Genomic DNA, 21,366 nt, shown 5'->3' with positions numbered 1-21,366 from the left:
TTTTAATTTTTAATTATCAAAATATGGTTTTATAAACATGTTATTGTATTTTTCTTGACTTCTGATTTTGAGTATCTTATTTTACGTGAACATGTCTAATTTCTATGTGAAAATACATTTCCAATTACAAATCAACACTGCTCACATGAAAATCTCTGCCATGATTTGTCACTGACATATTCAACTAGTAGATCACAATTACAGGCTTAGCAGATCTTTTTCTGTCTAGAGAAATATCCTTGGATTCAAGATGAATCATCTCAGGAGCATTGAAAACCGTGATAATTAGAATTTTTGAAAAGTGTCCACGTTGGTAAAACTAATTACAGAGGAGAACAGAGCACTAATTTCAGCCACCATTTCCTACGTGAAAAATGACACCGAGAATGGGGCGCTTTCTCAAGGTCACACGCTGAGTTGGCAGTGGAACAAGAAATAAGAGACACTCTTCCTGACATGTTGCCTTGAATTCTTTATAGGAGAGGATGCACTCCCAGGCTGAAGGCGCTTGAGGTAGAAGTCCTTTGAAATATGTCACCAAGCAACTTAACATTCATTTCCAGCAAGCCTCAGTGGGGTTTACTAGAGCCACATTTCTAGCCCTCATTCTAAATACACTCCATTTCCTCTACTTTAAAGATAGGGAAAATTGGAGCATTATTTTTCAGCTGTGTGGAATGCAGAAAACACACAAAAAGACTAGTGGATCATTTTATTCTTTTTTAAATTTTTTTAATGTTTATTAATTTTTGAGTTAGAGACAGAGCATGAGTGGAGGAGGGGCAGAGACAGAGGGAGACACAGAATCGGAAGCAGGCTCCAGGCTCTGAGCTGTCAGCGCAGAGCCCGATGTGGGGCTCGAAACTCACGAACTGTGAGATCATGACCTGAGACGAAGTCAGACACTCAACCAACTGAGCCATCCAGGCGCCCCTGGATCATTTTCTTCTTAAAAGTACTTATGACCCGTGAGGCACACTTGGAATAACGGGTCTGTTAATATCTTCTCCTAAAGTACAAACTTTCTGGGGCGACTGGGTGGCTCAGTCGGTTGAGCGTCCGACTTTGGTTCAGGTCATGATGTCGTGGTCTGTGGGTTCGAGCCCCGCGTCGGGCTCTGTGCTGACAGCTCAGAGCCTGGAGCCCGCTTCCGATTCTGTGTCTCCCTCGCTCTCTGCTCCTCCCCCACTCATGCTCTGTCTCTCCCTGTCTCAGAAATAAATAAACATTCAAAAAAATAATAAATTAAATAAATAAAGTGCAAACTTTCTGTGGCCAGATGCATTACAGAATCACATGTGTCACTGTCTGAAAAGTAGCCACAGCCAGATTTATTTTAATCTAGACTGTTAAGAAGTATGGTGCAGAGAAGCAGAAGCAAGGAGTTAAGAGGAAAGTGAGTGTCTGATTTGAGTATAGGAACAAACATCTATTGTGTTGTACTCCAGGGTTGACTTCATTGAAAGATTTTAATAGAGGAAAATTCTGTCTTCTCTTTTTTTTCCTCTCAAATTAAAACACCTCTAAATCATTCAGAAACAGACCAAATGGGCCCCTAAGAAAACAATGGCAGCATAATATCTAAACCTGTACTTCTAAACAACTCATAAAATAACAACAGAATAAACAAGAAGAGTGACCTCTTCCTTCTCTCCAAAAAATACACTCCAGCAAGATGTTCTTTAAATTTGTAAGACTTTGCCAGAGCGTTGACTACTTGAAGCCAGAGTACAGACTAAATACTATTTGTGCTCTAGCAACAGCAACAACAACAAAAAAAAACAGGAATTTCTTCAGCGGTCCTTTCGTACCCTAGCCATAAAGGAATGTATATAGAATTGTCTTTAATGTCCAGATCGACGAGCAAAAGCCATCAAATGCATCAGCATTCAGAAGAATGTATGTGTAGCTTCAAATACGGAATATGGGAACAGCGTGGATGACTTTGATACTAACTTCAGCCGTGTCACTAAGAAAGAGCAGTATTTCTTCCTCTGCAATTGCTTCTTCTACTCTTTCACGAATTCCATATATTAGGTTGAACCGTACGACATTGCCAGTAGCTGTGCAAAAATGGCAATTTCATTTGGTGCAGTCTAATAAGTACCCATGTTCATTGTCATTGGAGCATGTCAGGAATGCTAAGTTCACATGCCACCTAAAAGATCCAGTATGCTGTCAATGCGGCCGAAGTCTTATGAAAAACAGTGTGAAAATTGAGTTCTCCTAAATCCATCATCTTTTTACCTATCGTGACCTTCCGTGGGTATTGATCCAACGGGAGGTGCATCCTCTCAGGAAGTGAATTAATACAGGGAATAGAAATATGTACCAAGGTCACCAGGAAGAATAAATTTTGGAGTGACTCTATGGATCACGCTTGGAATTATTCTGCCTACAAAAACATCCTTTTTGAGGTCATGTCATGAGTCCCTACTATTGATAAGAAACAGAGACTGTCTTGGGTGGGCTCCAGGAAATGAACCTGCTTCAGACTCTAGTGTCCTGGTGTTGACCGTGAGTTGGTATATGTTCTCGGTACTACAGTGATTTTTATGCATTTGTTTTGTCGTTACTCCTGCATTCTGTGTTGGAAGATTCTAAAGGGCCGGGGTCATATTTTCTGTTTAGATAATATGTCTTAATACATCCGTGGGTATAGCAACAGCTACTTTAAAAGTGAAAAGGCCATCACTGTTGTAAAATTAGTCATCTAAACTGATGTCCTTGATACTTTATTTCATCAGAGCATAGGAAATGTTGCCTTTAATTGATCTTGTGATTTCCAACTAATTTTTAAGATTTTATGTGTTATGGTAAAGGGAAAAAAATGTTCACTTAGTCCATCTCTTTTTAAACAATAAATCCTTAGAGGGGCACCTGGATGGCTCAGTCATGAACGTCCTTTTTCAGCTCCGGTCCTGATCTCTCTCATGGTTTGTGCGTTCAAGCCCTGCCTTGGGCTCGCTGCTGTCAGCACAGAACCCTCTTCGGATCCTCTGTCCTCCTCTCTCTGTGCCCTCTTCCTCCCTCCCTCCCCCCCACCCCACCAAAATAAATGAACATTTACAAAAATAAAATAAATGTAAAGTAAAAATATATATAAATCCTTAGAGTAGCCCACAGACACTGATCAATGCGGTCCTGCCTTCCTGTCTGGTTTCTCCTGTGCCCTGACTTCTTTTCCTCAATCCCTGAATGCCAGCCTTCTTGGCTTAACAATAAGCCATTTCCTACCTCTGGGATATTGCCTGTGTTACACCTGTTTCCTAGAAAATACATCTCCTGACTCACCTTGGTAACTCCTCATTCTGGTCTTCGCGTTCAACGTCCTCAGAAAGGGTGTCTGTCCTCTGAATTTCCAAATGAGATCCTCCCTTATTATAGCTTTGCTTGCGGACTCTTTGACTGGCATTTTCAGTTATACGCTTGTGTACTAATTTAACTTCTGTCCCCACTAGACTGCAAGATTCGGGCATGCAAAATGTAATAGCCCTCAGTAAATATTTGTTAAAATAATTATCGACCTGTTAGAATTACACCCATGTAACATGTGAATGCTGAAGAACAAGAAAGTGTTGGAAGGCTATTCGCCAAGGTGTTAACCTTAGTTGTCTCCTGGCAGATGACGTCATGGTTATCTTTCTATTTTTCTCTCACACTTTTCTGTTGTTATTTTAATTGTTTCTGTAATCGATAGGCAGACATATATCTTACGTGGACTTTTTTCCTTTACAAATGCTACTGAAAGACAGTGGACGTTTGCGTGGGTGAGCAGTTAACTGGAGTCGAGGGAGCTTAGCAGTGCCACGTTCATGTGCACAGCCATGGAGATGACAGTGGGTGTCTTTTAAGGAAACTGTTGTCGCAAATGCAACAGAGGATAGTCTGTATGGTGCTTAGAAAAGGGATAGGTCAGAGAGCAGAGGACTTCCAGCTCTAGACAACAGTGTAGAAACTTTTCTTTTTTGAATGTTTCCTTGGAAAGTTCTCAGGCAAAGAGTTGACTCAACCAGATTTAAATTTGAAAATGTGCAACAAAGTGAGAGATAGATGGGAAGTGGGAGAGAGAGTTGGAGCACAGAGGCCAGTTAAGGGGCCAGATCAGCATTCCTGGTAGGAATGGTGATGGCCCAAATAGAGGAGTAGCTCTAGAAGCGACAGGAGGGATAGGTAAAGAGAGAAGGCAGAGAGAAAGAGAGAGAGAGAGAGCCAGTATGACCAAAGCTATGCAGTGATGGAAAGAGAGAAGAATGTGTTTAATCTTCTGAGACCGGGTGAATGTAAGAATGGTCATGTCATTGACTCAAATGGTGATGCCATAGGGAACCCAAAGAACCCAGTGGTTGAGGTTAAGAGAAAATGTGTGGGGTCTGAATTAGAGGGGGCAATGGAGCTTCAAGAGCGAGTTGTCCAGGAGGAGAGGGGTAAAGGTTAAACTCAAGTCTTGGGAGTCAAAATAAAACCAAAAGTTGATACCATAAGATTATGTGACATTTCCCCAGTGAGAGAAGTCAGCACAACACAACAGAAGGCCAGAAACAGAATTTTGGAGGAATCCCTATATGTTAGTGAACTGAGGTCAAGGATTCAGGAAAACAACTGGACGAGGTGGTGTCAGAAAGAATTCGGAGAGTGATTGATTACAGAAACAGAGGGAGGAAGCGTGTAGAGAGAAAGTGTAACGGGTCACATGCTTCTCAGATGTCCCAGAGGACCTTCAAGTGATGCTATGACGCCGGAAGCTAAAACTGATTGGCTGCTGACTCTGTGCCAACCTTGGTTACAAGACGTGCACTTATTTGCCAGGTATTGATTCGCTTCACAGAGTGTGGGAGGTGTAAATCGTGCTGGAATAATTTCGTGACTAAATAGGAAGTAGAGTCAGTGAGTAGCTGGATACAGCTTTTTGGGCAAGACCACTTCTCTGCTCTGGGACCAAACTTTCAAAGTTGAACGTCCGGTTGAATTTGCTATGAATCCCACAAGTCCAGTTCACTAATTCAAAGTGCACCTTTATTTTACGTGGCTGCTTCCCGTTTGTCATCCTGCCGGCAGTGAGTTCGCGTGCCTTCAGCCTTGAGCTGAAAAGGTTCATTTTGTCCAGCGTGAGGCACACCGGACTGGGGAGGCTCAGCGGCTGCCCTGGGTGGAGAATGGGAGCCGTGGGCTGCCGTGAGCTCACAAGCCCTTGGAGTGGTGTCCGTTTCCAGAGCCTGGCTCTGCGGGAATGCCTGGGCTCTGTTGCCAGGAGTCACATTGCCCCGGCTTGAAAAGGAAGAGCCCCTACTGGGCCAGTGCCTTTGCGTGAACCGTGCCCTGCTTTGGCCTCGGACGCTCTGTGTTTGTTCCCCTGGGCCATCGATGTACGATAGAGCTCTCCGGCAGACATGAGGCATAAGAAACTCGCTTCGGAACGAGACGAGTCCACGTAAACCCTTGCTATGGATTATTCCGATACTGACAGTGACTCCACTTTGGGATACAGTGATGATGAAGACTCCGGTGACGAAGTGCAAAGAATATCAGAGTCAGTGCACAGAAAAACTGGGTTTGCAAATATGTTGGATGTTTTTCATGCTCTGTGATGTCACGGAAAGGAATTTCTAACTCCTCCAAGAATGCTAAAGAAAGAGAACGCTACTTACTAAACCGCATAGCTTTGCCTGTAATTTCTCATTAATGCGTAGCAAGTTTGTGAAATAGCCGTTAACCTCCCACCGGTAGCGACTTCTCCAGTTGTACGTGTTTATTAAATGCCACGCTGAAATCAACTAACACGCAGGGACAGAAATGGATGAGTGTGAGGTTTGATCTTCAGAGACAACATGCATGTTAGACCTGGACCCTTAGGTGGACACGTGTGCATTTATTTGCTATAAAGAAGCTGCTGAGGGTTCAGAGGCAGTCTGGTGGATGTTTTTAAATATGTATTTTGTATGTTAACGTATCCCAGTTATGAATTATCTTGTGGTCGGTGTCGGTGAGACTTTAAAAATCTCATCTCTTCTTCTGCTAGGATTTATCAAATACCGTGATCGGACAAAAAAGTAAAAATGAAGGAAAACTCAGTTTTTAAAAATCTTTCTCGCATCTAAACCAGTATTACCCGAAGCCCCTGCAAACGTGGCGGGTGTGCTGTGCGAAGCCACTATCCTAACAGTTGTGTGTGGATAGAGATAAGTTCAGTAACCACATAGAGCTCTCAGGACCTCCGCGTCATAGGAGTATGTAATATTTCATATCTCAATGCAAATATTTGCTTAGACCTACAAAGGAAATTAGCAGACACAGTAAGCCACAGTATTGTCTGCTTATGTGAGTAATATTCTCTCATTAGAAGTCCGTACCGTCCCTGCTGAAATAAGAGATTAACCTATGTCGATACTAGATCAGATAGAATTTTGCCTCTCCCAGAAGCAGGCTCTGTAGGTACTCAGAGACAGCATTTCTGGACACCTGCGTCAGCAGGCACAATGACATTAAGCACCCAAATAGTAGAGATACAATGACAGCATAGTGGCAATATGAGTTCGGCATTGAATGAAGTCGGCATTCAATAATTTCCTATTGTAATGTAACGTTATTATAAAGCGACATATTAGGGCTAGAACATAGCCATGGATGGGAGGAACTCTAACCATATGAGAAACAAAATGGCTTATTGCATCAGCTTTGCAATTGAGCACCCATAAACCTATTAATGCTGTTTTTATTAACAACTGAATATATTTTTTATGATGACAGACGGACCGTCTGACTACTTCGTGCTCCTAAGTTATTTTGCGCCAGAATGCACTGAGAATTGTCGAATGGAAATCTGGTAGCAGAGTGTGTACACGGTGGACTTTTGTGGAAAGACGTGAGCCCTCGAGCCAGCCAGATCTGTGTTCAGATTCCACAGCAGCTACTCACTGGCTATGTTTGACTTGGGGAGTGTGACCCAACGTCTGTCCTCACGTGTAAATCTGAGATTCTATACCTACCCTCTGCTCTATGCATTAAATGAGATTTGTGTGAATTGACTAAAATGGTTCCTGTTGTATACTAGATAATAAGTAGCAAATGTTATAATCTTATATTTAATATATTGTTTTTCCCCATATTACACCACTTCTCTGTTTTGATATATGTCACTTTACTAGGCACTAAGTTTGATTGTAGGGCATAACTTCCAGATTTTTTCTTTTTAAAATACTTCCAATTTCTACTGATAGTTTCTTCTGATAATTACTTTTCCTCATGTATATTTAATTTTTTAATATTTTTAGTTATTTTTGAGAGAGAGAGAGAGAGAGAGAGAGAGAGAGAGAGAGACAGTGCAAGTTGGGGAGGGGCAGAGAGAGAGGGAGACACAGAATCCGAAGCAGGCTCCAGGCTCTAAGCTGTCAGCACAGAGCCCAACGCAGGACTCGAACTCATGAACCGTGATACCATGACTTGAGCCAAAGTTGGACACTTACCCGAATGAGTCACCCAGGTGCCCCATTCTTATCTGTATTTTAAAATGTCTATGTGTTTTGTCTTGTTGCAAGAAAATTACATTCATTTAAAAAAGTATGTCCAATTTAGGCCAGAAAACATAATAACATCTTCAAATATTGGAAATTTGTGATGAAATCATTTTAAAATCAATATGTGTAGAGAATACATTCAAAAGAAAGCATTATTTTGTATATGTTCTATTTTAAGGACTTTGTGAGCAATTTCTAAATTGTCAAGATGGTAATATATTTTAGGAAAATTCAGATTTAATATGTTTTCTACAAAGCTATGATAGGAGTTCTGTTCTTTGGCTTTTTTAGACTAGCAGCAAGGTATAGCAACATACCATCATGAGCAGTCTCCTAAGAAATAAGTTATTCGCTTGATAAATGAAAGACCTAATGGTGTATTAGTGAGGTTTTCTGCCCATGGCATCCGCTTCACTGAAAATTCCTGCTCAGAAAGCGATGATGGAGTTGAAAATATATTGTCTGCTCCCTCGGAGCCAAAAGAAAAGCTGCGCTCTGTTGAGTAGGAGTGTTTCGTAAGATGCCGGACAGCGCGGCCGCACAGGAGGTGAGAAGAATCAAGATGAATGGAAGAACACGCTGCTGTCCACCGGCTGGGCATCAAGATACACGTCCCTTGATCGCATTGAATACCCGGCAGTGAGGGGGCAGGCTTACCGTTCCCACCGTTCCCACACTTGAGGCTTTCGCATAGTTTGTAGCTTGTCTCCTGAAACGAGGACAGTGCGAGTCCAAAGCCGGCTCTGTGCTGTCCTGCCCGTGGGCTCCAGGCTGTGCCATCTTGTACTACATACCTTCTACGCACCTCCCACGTGGCCAGCGTTCTGGGTAAAACAGGGAGGAAAACCAGCCAGGGAACTGCCCTCCTATGGTTTAGGGGGAGGGGGATAGAATCATCAACCCAGTGACCGCACAAATAAATGTCTAAGTTGCAGACTGACAGGTGCTTGGGTGGAGAGGTACGGAGGGCCATGAGCACAGGTGAATAGGGAGCCTGGGCTGGTTGCTTCTGGTTCACTGATGCAGGGATGCGTGGGCCGAGATCTAAAGGGTCAGCAGGGGTGAGCTAGTCAAGGAGTTGGGGAAGCACCTCCCAGGCCAGGAGGGCAAGTGAGGGAGTCCTCCCCGAGGCACGTGAAGCCTTCAGCAGATAGCAAAGGTGGCCGCTTTGGCTGCAGGGTGGGGATGTGAGGGAGACGCTGGCTGGTGGAATCCTACTGGGAGCTGTCTAGACCCTAATAAAAGTTGCACAGTCAGAAGAGAGCTTAGTATGACACGTGGATAAAAAATATACAATCATCAGGGTGCCTGGGTGGCTCAGTTGTTTAAGCGTCTGACTTCAGCTCAGGTCATGATCTCATGGTTCGTGCGTTCGAGCCCCAGGTCAGGCTCTGTGCTGACAGCTCAGAGCCTGGATCCTGCTTCGGATTCCGTGTCTCCCTTTCTCTCTGCTCCTCCCCCACTCACACTCTGTCTCTCAAAAATAAATAAATGTAAAAAAAATTTTTTTAAATACACATTCATCAATAGCTTCTTTTCTTTAATAGCAATAACCAATGAGAAACAGAAATAGAAACATTGCTTTCGTAAGAGAAAGCATTGATATAAAACACCCCAGAATTCTTTTTTTAAAAATATCCAGAGGGGCGCCTGGGTGGCGCAGTCGGTTAAGCGTCCGACTTCAGCCAGGTCACGATCTCGCGGTCCGTGAGTTCGAGCCCCGCGTCGGGCTCTGTGCTGACTGCTCAGAGCCTGGAGCCTGTTTCCGATTCTGTGTCTCCCTCTCTCTCTGCCCCTCCCCCGTTCATGCTCTGTCTCTCTCTGTCCCAAAAATAAATAAACGTTGAAAAAAAAAATTTAAAAAAAAAAAATAAAATAAATAAATAAATAAAAATAAAAATATCCAGATCTAGCAAAAAATATTAAGAAATCTTACTTAAAGATCTAAGAACACCTCTCCACACAAGAAGAGTGTTATGTCGTGCATTATATGGGAAATTAGTATAATTAAAGTCCTTCTTCTGAAATCAATGTATAAATGTAATACAGCTCTACCAGAAGGCCAACGTGGGTTCCCTTAGAAGTGGAAAAATTATTTTAAAGTCTCTGTGAAGTACTAATGCTTAACAGTATCCTCAAGATATTTCTTTTCTTTCTTTTTTAATGTTTATTTCTGAAGGAAAGAGAGAGAGGAGAGAGAGAATCCCAAGCAGGCTCTGCACCATCAGCCCAGAACCCGACTCAGGGCTTGATCCCGTGACCCTGGGATCATGACCTCAGTCGAAATCAAGAGTCGGATGCTTAAGCAACTGAGCCACTCAGGTGCCCCAAGATATCTCTGAAAAATAATTTTAGTAAGGGGGAACTTGTTTACCAAATACTTAGTACTGATGGTTTTTGTAAAGCAACCGTAATTTTAATAGCATGGTGTAGCAACAGTGGAAGACAAAAGATCAGTGGAAAATTTACTGAGTTCAGACCTATCTGTGAGAATGTAGTGTATTTTCAAAAAATAAAAATTCAGCGAGTGCATCTTTGTTTCCAAGACTTGAAAAGCCTATTATTAGAGACCTATGATGTTTGGATTATGATTTTTAGAATGTATTATTAACACTATGTTATTTCTGTGTATGTTCTCTTTAGTGTATTTCAAACTTGTATTTATCATTAATTATATTAACTTAGAAAATTTACTTTTCCAGGAAAAGGAGTACATTTTCAAGTATAACTTAATGTTTCCATGCAGTAATGCTGTGAAATTTTTAGTAGCTCAGAATGAAATGTGAATGTTAATTTACAAAATCTTAGACCTCTGGGTAAGATGAGAAATACAAGAACAAATTTTTAAAGGTTTAAGAGGTTGGTAGATATGCCTGAAGTGACAAATTGGATGCTTGCAAAGAAACCGTGTATGTGTATGTGTGTGTGTGTGTGTGTGTGTGTGTGTGTGTGTATAGTGTGTGTGTGTGTATATATATATAATGTGTATATATGTGTGTGTGTATATATATATTTCAATCAGAGTGATTAAAATTTGTCAAATACTCTTCTGGTAGAGATGAATAACTGTGTATTATAAGTTGTCAAAAGGTTAGCCACATAAAAACAGGGTCTCTAAGGTGATAGTTAAAACAGATCCGTTGTTCCCAAGGTTATAGTAATAAATTCATACACAAACGGATTAGATACTCAATGCTCAGAAATATATCTGCCCATCCTCTCAAAATTCAAATTACCCTGTCCATTACTGTCCTTGTCATGATCCAGTTAATTCCTTCATTCCCCAAAGAGCACAGGGAATGATGATGGAAAATTTGCTTCACTTGTAGAAATGAAACTTTAAGACTGAAAATTATAACTCCTGGATTATTAACTATAGGATTTGTGGGATCAATGGTAAAAGTAAGGTGGTTCCTCAGGACAAATAAATTTCAAACATGAACGAAGCTTAACCCTAGGGGTGGATAAATCTGAGAGGTACACGTAATTTACCTTGTTTCCTGAATTAATCGCAGTGAACCCTTCTCTTTGATAGTAAAAGTGATTTTACTTTAATCTCTGTCTCTCTTTTTTACCTAGGGAGGATGTGAGGACAGCCAACGTAATCGCTGCAGAGGCTGTGACCTGCCTGGTCATCGACAGAGAGTGAGTACATTGCTTTATTATGCGTCCTACACGCACCTGTCAGTGGCGTACCTCAGTTCTTCGAAGTACGCATCGTTTTATGGAGTTACTAACACTTGTTTTATATTGTTTCATTTTCAAATGAGTTTTATATTTGATGCTCATTCCCTGTTTTTCTTGGAATGGGAAGGAATTCTCACTCCCTGTTGTCCCTTCTGCCCTTGAGATGTTTCGCCGGGTGCGTAACCATTAGGAGCCTCACTGCAGTTAGCCGGTTTATACACGGGCGATGGTGCACTGTTCACAAAGATGTGAGGATTAAGGAGGGCGCGTGAGGAAAGCGTGGGCCCCAGTGTTGTTTCTGTTTGTTTGGTTTTTTGTTTTCTTTACTTTGGACGATCTTAACAATGCTAGCTATTGGTATAAATGTTCATAGTACTGATAATCATTATCACTATTATAGAATGTACAGTGTTACTTGTATCATTATTAAGACATGGACCGTTCCTCCAGCCTGCTTTACTTATCTCTACGCTCCCACCCCCAGACTTCTATAAGTATTTAAGGAAGATGCCTTTGGAGAAAACGTCATTTTAGACAGAGGTATATATTTGGGGTTATTAAAAGTGTGTTGGGTGATGCCTGCCCTTGTTCCTTCTCTGCATTCTGGCCTTGCTAGTCTCATGGCCCGAGGGCTTTTTCGGTTAACTACAAGGATCGGATCCCAGACTCTCCAAGGGCCTGGGGGTGCACTGTCTGCAGGCAGTCCTCCGGGCTCTTTCTCACCGCCTTTCTGTGGATAAGTCGATCAGAAAAGCCAAGTGCCTGGCCCGAGGGAAAGCACTGTAAAGCACCCCGTTAGCAGCCGTGGGGCCGGAAGAAGCTGTGTCAGTGGGGCATGCCACTGGGGGCCAGATGTGAGCAGTCCGGAACGATGGAGTTGAATGTTGAGCTTCGTGAGCTCTAGGGGACGAGGGGTCCCGCTCGATCCCCACATCTCAGTTCTGGAGACCCCTCGGCCCTGGGTCTCTAGAACCAGAGCGGCAACACAGCCGCAGAACGACATCTGACACCGATGCTCTTTATCTGGTTCCCAGAAACAACATTACCTGGTCATCCTTTGCTTTGTTTGCCTCTCGCCTTACTGAGGATCTACTGAGAACAAGGCCTTGTGTTTGGTGCTGTGAGAAGAGTCCGAGGGGCAGCACAGACGCCGGTTTGGGGGGCTCGCTTCTACTAGAGAAGATGTAGCCTCCGCACAAGGCAGAAAATAGGAAGGGTCCAGAGCACGCGCTTGCGCTGTGATTAGGTGGGTCTGGAAAGCACAGGAGAGGCAAGATGAGCAGAGTGAACCACACAGCGACCCTTCGCGAGGGAGCAGGGAACCGTGGCAGCGTGCCGGCGTGGGGCTGGGTGAGGGCGGCCGGAGGAAGTGCTGCGACGGGTGCTTCATACACACACTGGGGCCGGTTCACCAAGAACACTCTTTGTTGGGGTGAGGGTAACTGATGGTTTTAGGCAACCAAATAGTGTCCGTCACTGTATCACTGTATTTGGTAGAATAATCCCAGAAGGCTCTGTAAAGTGTATTATGGGTGAAGTAGGAGTGGGGATATCTGGTTAGTATCTATCAGCCCAAGTGGTGGTCATGAGACCGGCTGGAGGAGAAATGCATTAGAATGAAAAGGTAAAACCAAAGGGCTTACTCCTTGACCGAAAGGAAGGGGCAAGGAAGAAACTAGGGGTGTAGTCAGGATTGAGAGATGATCTAGAAGATGTACAGAAGAGTCGGTTTGGGAGGCACAGTGGTTTTCCCTCAAAAACATAATGAACTTGACGTACCAATGGGACACTCAAGAACAGATGCTCTGCAGGAGATAGAAAAGGTGGGACAAGAACTCTTGTCGGAGTTAACTTAAAATTAACTTCAAATTTGCTTACCTAGAGTTAGCAGCTTAAGCCATGGGACTGGACGGAATTGTGTCAAAGAATAAAGATAAAAGGACCAAGGTTAAAATTTGGGAAAATTGTTACATTGAAGGAAGAGGCAGGAGAAGACACACCAGTGAATAGAACTGAGGTGTCAGCTCTCAGAGCAGGTACGTAAAACCTCAGAATCCAAGAGAAGATCCAAGAGAGGAAGGACAGTTGGCAGTGTCCAATCCAAGTGGAATCCAAGAGGCAGACAGTTAGAGAAAAGGCCAATAGTTCAGGAGCCTGGGAGAAAAAAGTTTCAGTCAAGTGGTGAGAATGGAGTCCAGGTTGCAGAGAGCAAGTGGGTGCTGAGGAAGTTAGATCACCCAGACTAAGGGTTCTTTCTTTCAAGAACTTGGTGAAACGGACGGAGGGAGGGAAGGAAGGAAGGAAAGAAAGAAAAGAGGGAAGGAGGGAGGGAAGGGAAAGGAAGGGGGAACATGAGGCATTGGCGGGTCTTGGAGAGCGTCCTTGTGATGAGTACATACATGCATCCGGGAAAATGGAGGAAATGAAATACTAAAGGGACCGTTTGATGGAAATGGGGCCACAGGGGAGGAAATTGTGGGCAAACAAGGAAAGAAGACTTGGAGAATGTGTGCTTTTCTTTCCTTCTATTTTCTAAGAGGAGAAGTAGAAAATTTGTAGAGATTTAGATAAGGAAAGCTATGGGAGCTCAATATGGTCTTGACCTTGTCTCTAAAACATAGAGCAAGAAGAGCATCTGGCTGGCTCAGTTGGAAAAGCATCTGATTCTTGATCTCAGGGTCATGAGTTCGAGCCCCACACGGGACGTAAAGGTGACTTAGAAATAAAATGTTTAACAAAATAAAGTATAAAGCGAGAAAATCTGGCCAGGGAAGGAGTGGGGGTGGGGCTGAGGATGTGCCAGGTGACTAGGGTATCCCATCAGTTTATATCCCTACAGTCCTTTATAATTTGGGAATTTTCACATGCATGGCATCCCACCTGGAAGGTAGGCAGGATGGTCAACAGGAGAGGAAATGGAAGCCCATAGAAGTTTAATAACTCGATAAGATTTCCTGGTAAATGATAAAGCCCAGATACATCAGAGAAACAAAGTAGATGGGATTTTGTGGGCCATCTGGTCCTGCTTCTTCAATTTAGTTAACTGTGGGCCTGAGGACTGAAGGAGCACCACATAGCATCGTGCACATACTGCGGCCCTCGTCCGAATTTTCTCTTTTTCTCAAATGTGGTCATATACGCTTTGCGCCGGGCAGTGCATGGGCTTTGTCAAAACAGAATTCACTAGTTGGATCGTGCCTGCGTCATGTTTGGGCCGTTGCCTAATACTTAATAGGGACAGTTACTTAAATTCTAAGTCTCATTTTCCCTACCTGCAAAATAAGCTCACATTACCGAAATGTGAGCTTGGTGAGAAGGTCGGTTTATTGTACACACAGGTCCGTGCACAGCATAGGATGTGGAGTAAGCATTCAATAAACACGTTCTCCTTTTCTTGCAGAAGGCACAGGAGCCCCTCTGATTTGGCAATTTTTCCATCTAATTGGCAGAAGTTTATCCTTAGGAACACACACTGAGAGGACACCTCGAGAGAGGTCTTTCAACAGAAACCTAGAGAAGGGAGCCTGCACGTAGAACTCACCACACGCGTTTCTGCACTCTTAGAAGGGAAGTTGCTCTTCCCACCAAATGTCAAATTCACAGCTTGAAAAACAACCAAACTGTAACTGAAGCCTCCTGTCAGGAGCCTGCTGCTGGCACCTAATTTATGGCCAATTAGGGGAGCACCCGGGCTTCATCCCATGCAAACAGATGGCAGACATTAGACCTGTCAACAAAAGGAGCTTCTTTCACAAATTTACAAGCGCGGTACCGCATTACAGAAGCCCGTGATTATGCTTTATCATTCCAGAGGGAAGGCAGAAGCACACTATTGTAACTAATCATGCATGGCAGAATTTCTCTTAAAAAAAAAAAAAAAACGCTCCTTGACGAACTAGAAAATGATACACCGATACCTGGTGGTCCCACGAATCTGCTGATTCGTGTCTTGTAGCCTCATCCTGATCTTTGTAACTGTCTGCAGTGATTCCAGAAGTTGCAAATTGACTGCAAAGCGATATTTGTCTAACAGGCCATTCTGTTTCCATTAACACAATTTTCGAATATTTAAAAAATGATTAGGTGTCTTTAGCACCTCTTTTTTCAGAATCCGTGAAAATAAGTACGTTAGAATGTTTCGTAATCAGTTAGGCAGTACCCTACTACTTTACTGACATGAGTTGTTGATGAGGCTAGAAATTCAAGAAAGACTGTATTTTTATATGTTGAGATCATTGTTAAAAAGGGTAGCATAACTACTAGTGTTAAAGAGTTTTATATTTTTCCCCAGGAAATTAAGGTCTAAGTAAGTCCTGACTCTATCCCTGATTTAGTGTGTAATTTCCAAGACATAGGCAAACTGGTTATGAAAATTGAAATGTTTTCATATTGGTTAGGAAAGAGCAGTGGTCTGAGCTCCCTGCGTGTCTCTTCTAACCCTCTACTGCCCTGGTCATCTGATTCCCCCACCCAGGACTCTTCCAATCTCTCCTCAATCCAACAACTAAAAGCTAACTTCTGTCAGACCCCAGGACTAGTATCCATTCTGATTGGTCAATTCTTGTATCACACTGTTAATTATTTTGACTAGAACCCTGGTAATCTCAAGCTAAAGTAACACCTCATCACCATTGCTTTTCAGACTAAGTATCTGTGGCTTAAACAAAATCAGTTAGAAAGAAAGCAACAACTATTCTGGCTCCGTGGGGGTGAAGCTTTCAGAGTACCCAAAAGTCTTCCCTCTATCCCTCTAAATCATTCCAGGTGATGCCTAAGCACCCCACCCCCACCCCTGCCACATGGGAGTCTAGGCATCACTAAAATAATTTGCAAACCGTTATGTGCTAACCTTTTCATCACTGACACTTGGGAGATTTGATCTCACTTTGGGGGCTGTAGTGGCTTGACACAGGACTCAGGTGTCATTGAGACAGAGCTGGGGATGGAGACCAAGAACTAGCCTAGAGGAAGACAAGCATGCTGTGTATAAAAATAATGAGATTAGGAGGGAGTCTCAAATATCAGATTACAGGACATTGCAAATGGCAGTCAGTCTCAGAAACGGAGAGATCTCTGTGGATCAGGGAAGCAAGGTTTTTAACCTCCTAGAATTCATGTTGCCTCCTGTGTAAGAGGTGTTATCTCTGCCATCTATTTAAAAGAGGAACAAGACTCGAGCTGCTAGACTGGTGCTTAGGAAGCAACTCGTAAGTCTGAGGATGGTCCCAGGGCGCATTAAAAACGGGGAAGCAAACAGCTTCCCAGGAAAGACTGGACCATGAGAAAAAGTCACCGGAACAGGTAAACTGAATGCTGTTTCTCAATACCCACGCAGGGCCGTAGGTATTAAAAATGCGGTTAGGGGGCGCCTGGGTGGCGCAGTCGGTTAAGCGTCCGACTTCAGCTCAGGTCACGATCTCGCAGTCCGTGAGTTCGAGCCCCGCATCGGGCTCTGGGCTGATGGCTCAGAGCCTGGAGCCTGTTTCCGATTCTGTGTCTCCCTCTCTCTCTGCCCCTCCCCCGTTCATGCTCTGTCTCTCTCTGTCTCAAAAATAAATAAACGTTAAAAAAAAATGGGGTTAGAACTAGACTATAGGAAATTTTATGTGTATTCATTAAGAAAAATAACAGTTAATACCTGCGTCCTGTGTCAGATACCCAGACTCTGGACATCCACAAGACACAAATTCAACCATAGGTCTGAAAACTCATTATATAGAGTCAGCTCAGTTAGGGACAAATCTGGGCCTATGTGACAGGGTGTTCTTTGTTCCTCTGCCAGTGCCAGTAGCAAAATCTCCATCTTCCAGCCACCCTGCCCTCCACGTCTAGTTCTTTCTAGTACCGGTTTCCAGCTCTTTAGCCACACCTACATCAGTCTCTAGAGATCTTGCTTCTGACCTGGTCCCTGCCCTGATTTCTCCCCAGCCTTCTTGCCTCCAGTGGATCGGTGCCTTCCTCCACTTGTCTTTGTTGGGGCTTTTCAGGTGTTCAACTCCACGTTCAAAGAAGAATAAACAGAAATACTAAATCCACTTCATCCGTGCCCTGGGCTAGGTGTATCAGTGAGTCAGCCGGACAGGAGCCAGGAAGCCTCCTGTATGAGGACTCAGAATGTCAGAGGAGATGGAAACATACAGAGAAATATCACATTTATCCAGCTTCTCTCAGGGGGGGTGCTCGATGTGTTTCTGGTAAGCAACTGGTGTTGGGGCTGAGCTCAAGGAGGAGCAGATGATCGCTAAACTGCCCAACAAAAATGGCGGGGGGTATTAACAGCACAAGTTTTATTTTCTGAGTATGAAGCGAGAGCTGTATGACTTAAACCAGAGGTTGGAAAACTTTCTCTAAAAAGGGCCAGCTAGTAAATATTAATGCTTTGTGGACCCATTGTTCTTGGTTGCAGCTACCCAGCTCTGCTGTAATGCAAAATGAACCAAAGGCAGCACATAAATGGAAGAGCATGGCTGTGTTCCAGTTGGCTTTGTTTATGGATACTGAAATTTGAATTTCATATTCTTTTCAGGTGCTAAGTAGTACTCATCTTTTGAGATTTTTTTTGTATTTCCACCATTTAAAAATGTCAAAATCATGCTTAGCTAATGGCCGTGTGAGGAAAACAACGGGCTGAATTTGCCCTGCGAGGCATAGTTTTGCCAACCCCTGACTTAAATGATGTCAGAGGATTGAGGGGTGCCCCCGGTAGTCCTGTTCTGATTTCCCTCCATGCTGTGCTCAGCCGTCTTTTTTTTTAATGTTTATTTATTATTTGAGGGGGGGGGAGGGGAGGGGCACAGAGAGAAAGGGAATCTCAAGCAGTCTCAGCACTGACAGTCCAGCTTGAACTCACGAACCACAAGATCGTGACTTGAACTGAAATCAAGAGTCAGACGCTCGACCAACTGAGCTACCCAGGTGCCGTTAAGCTTTCTTTGTTTTTGATCCTCGGTCATCTTATTTCAACTCCTGCATTCTCTAGGACTTCACGTTAGGCTTGCATTAATTTAAGTAACGGCTAATTAGAAATTAAGATGATTCTTTGCAAGTTATTTGCATTTTGGCGACATACCCCAAAGATGGAGAAATCTTAAAAATCCAAACGATCTTAGTATTTCAGGTGCCATGAGGGAGGCCAGTAGGGGAAGGATTTGGGGACAGCGGGCTCTTTCAGGCACCCTTCTGACCCCACCAGCCAGGTCAGTCTCATGAAGGCCCACGCACCCAGTGGTGTTTGCCCCGCTGGGTCACCTGTGTCCTTGTCTTTATATAACTTGCCATTCTGTGTTCACACGATAGGACTACAGGGACCACATGCTACACTGCCTGTCGTCACATTGGTCAACTGATAGGGTGATAAACTTAAAATATTTCACAGCCTCAGTCTTTCCTACAGCCTAGATGGATTTTATGTTGGTTCGTTTTCCAGAGTGAAATCTGGGGTGATGTGAGGATATTTGCAGGCTGACCACAAAAACCAAGTATAATCCTAGCAAGGTATGTCGGCTGCGATCATTTGGGCTTGTCTTTTTCTATGGCGCTGTTATTGATTGGTGTGCCTTCTAAAAAAAAATATGAAGCAGAAAAGATAAAATCCAGAAGTTTAGAAGAAAGAGAGACATGATATTTACTCCATTTAATGATGTGAGTTGAATTGCAGCACGCCCTGAGGAAGCGTGAGCTGAGTACAAAATAAACACATTTCCACTAGAGAAAAGCGTATCTAGGGACTATATTTGTGGCGTCAATAATGGAAAGAAGTGGATGGGACAGCAATTTGTCACATGTACCTGCTCGGTGCTTTAGAATGGTACCTCTTTCTCCTACTGCAAGTCCTTAGAGAAATGATGCCTAGCATCACTGGAGAGCGATTTGAGAAGGCACAACCCCTTTCTTCATCTGCCCAACTAGAACTTACTGGTTACCTGCCATATGTCAGCCACTCAGACGTCTAGCAGCTGGGGATCTAAAGGCAAATATGTAACTATTATATTACTTATTTTTATCCCTGCTGTATGGATAACTTCCAGCTTTAACCTCTTAAGTCATGAACCCACGGGGGTTCTAACAGTCCCCTTTTGTAACCTTCTGACTCTGTTCAAAATCAAGGAAGTCCGACGTCCTTAATATGTTGGTATGTCATTAATCAGAATGCACTACATTTCTTTGTTTGAAAAACTTTGTTAAGAACCTTTAGATGGCAAGTGGATTAGTTAGAAAGTCATAGCAGAGATTTAAGAAGGAAAAGTGGGAGAGACCTTAGAAGCTGGGGCTGGACAAAGATTTTCTGTAAAGGGCAAGACAGTAAATATTTTGAACTTTGTGGCTTACAGTCTGTCATTTGGCCCAAGGGTCATAGTTTGTGAATCCCTGTTACAGGTCAGTTTTATTTTACAAGTGACGGAATCGAGGACCAGAGATGCCCTCAAATCCCACTGTTTAAAAATATTTAATAAAGATGGATAATATAATTACATTCTTGTCTTCTAATGCTGTATCTTAGAATTTTGTAACTTAATGAGACTCTGAAAAGCCTGTCTTCCAAATTCCTTAGTTTAGAAACGAGAAAGGTAGGTCTCAGAGGGAATATGTAACATCCAAGGTCTTTACTGCCAGTGATGGGATTGCAACATAGCCCTCATGACCTCGGCTTTAGTGCTTTTTTCACCTGAATTATGCTATGACCTGAATTACCAAGATAGAAAACTCATGAATGTATTAATTCAACAAGCACATAGTGAGTACCCGCTCCATGTTGAGCCTTAGGGTCAGTGCTGTGATGAACAGAAATGCGTACAAAGAGGGGCGCCTGGGTGGCTCAGTCAGTTAAGTGTCCAACTCTTGATTTCAGCTCAGGTCATGATCTCAGGTTTCATGAGTTCAAGCCCCTTGTCAGGCTGTGTGCTGACAGAGCAGAGCCTGCTTGGGATTCTACTCCCCACCCCCTCGCCGTCTCTCTCCCTCTGTCTCTGCCCTTCCCCAGCTTGCACTCTCTCTCTAAATAAATACATAAACATGTTTTAACTGCATAAAAAGAGAGAGTTGGTTCAAGAGGCTCATAATAATGAAAATGAACAAACAGTAATGGTATTATTGACAGTTTGTGAATTGAGCTAAAATATTCTCATTGAACTAAATCTATAATGAATTCTGCTGCTTCTGAGAAAAAAAAAAAGATAAGTGAGTAAAATCCTTGACTTGCAGATGGCTGCTGACCTCACTGCTTCAAACCCCCGCTGTGGCTAGGTAGTTGAATCACCGAATTAAAACAACGAGTTTATTATTTCAGTTCATTGATTTCCTGAAAGCATCTGTGAAGCCTAGACTCCAGCACTTATCTGGCTTGCATAGTAAGTCGGGCTCTCCTGTCATGTTTCAGATCCCACCCTACCCTTGCTGTGTCGTATGTCCGATGCTTGTTGGTCTGTTCTGATTCGTAAACTGCAAGCTTGAGGAGGACAGAAGCCACGTTCGTGTTGTTCTCCGCTGTCTCCTCAGATCTCAGAACAATGTCAAGGAGTATGCTAAGCCCTCGCTAAGAATCTGTCAGAATGAAAGGGCGCATAACTCTGTATCAGTCAGGGTCCCATCAGGAGAGAAGCCGCACAGAGTAATCTGAGCAAGAAAAGTTGGTTTTAAAGAATTAGTGACGGTAATAGGGGATTGGAGTAACAAGCTAGCCAGAAAGGAAAAGAGTTCCAGAGAATTCAGAGACAGTAGATGTAAGAGGCGCTAGCCCCAGGCCTGCAAGAGAGCTGGAGACCTTCCCCAGCCCTTCCTTTGTCCCGCCCCCACCTACCCTGCTGGTGCCTTGCCTTGGAGCAGGGGTCCTGAAACTCCGCATTGTGACATTGTGGGCCAGACACGGTGGCCAGACATTGTGGGTTTGTCACGGTGCAGTCCTATGCCTCCTAGGGGGTCTCTCAAGATCCCGACTTCTCCCCACCAGCTAGTAGTAACTCCCCACCACCTATCAGTGTGACAACCAAAAGTGGCTCTAGACATTGCCAAATGTCCCCTGGAGGGTGCGGGGAGCATCACCCCAGCTGGAAGGACATGGCCGTGTGATGGCAGCCAGGTGCCATGACCCCGAACCATAGCACGTGTGCCCGAAATCCGCACTAGAAAATTGGAAAGCACAGAAAAATACAAACACAATTTTGCCATT

At 43.5% G+C, this 21,366-nt stretch overlaps 1 protein-coding gene across 1 annotated transcript in view; it reads left to right on the top strand.

Moving 5' to 3' along the window:
- Positions 1–21,366, top strand: part of PRKG1 (protein kinase cGMP-dependent 1) — a 1,154,193-nt gene that overhangs the window by 1,000,905 nt on the left and 131,922 nt on the right. Inside the window, exon 8 of the mRNA XM_047088578.1 lies at positions 11,094–11,159. Within this exon, the coding sequence (XP_046944534.1) occupies positions 11,094–11,159 (66 nt within the window). The remainder of the gene's footprint in view (positions 1–11,093; positions 11,160–21,366) is intronic.

Source organism: Lynx rufus, unplaced genomic scaffold (genome assembly GCF_022079265.1).
Source record: "Lynx rufus isolate CCGP_SWC_20201006 ecotype Redwood Valley unplaced genomic scaffold, mLynRuf1.p SCAF_25, whole genome shotgun sequence".
NCBI classification, from domain to species: domain Eukaryota; kingdom Metazoa; phylum Chordata; class Mammalia; order Carnivora; family Felidae; genus Lynx; species Lynx rufus.
The sequence above is the reverse complement of the archived record's forward strand: the minus strand, read 5'-3'. Positions and strand labels throughout refer to the sequence as shown.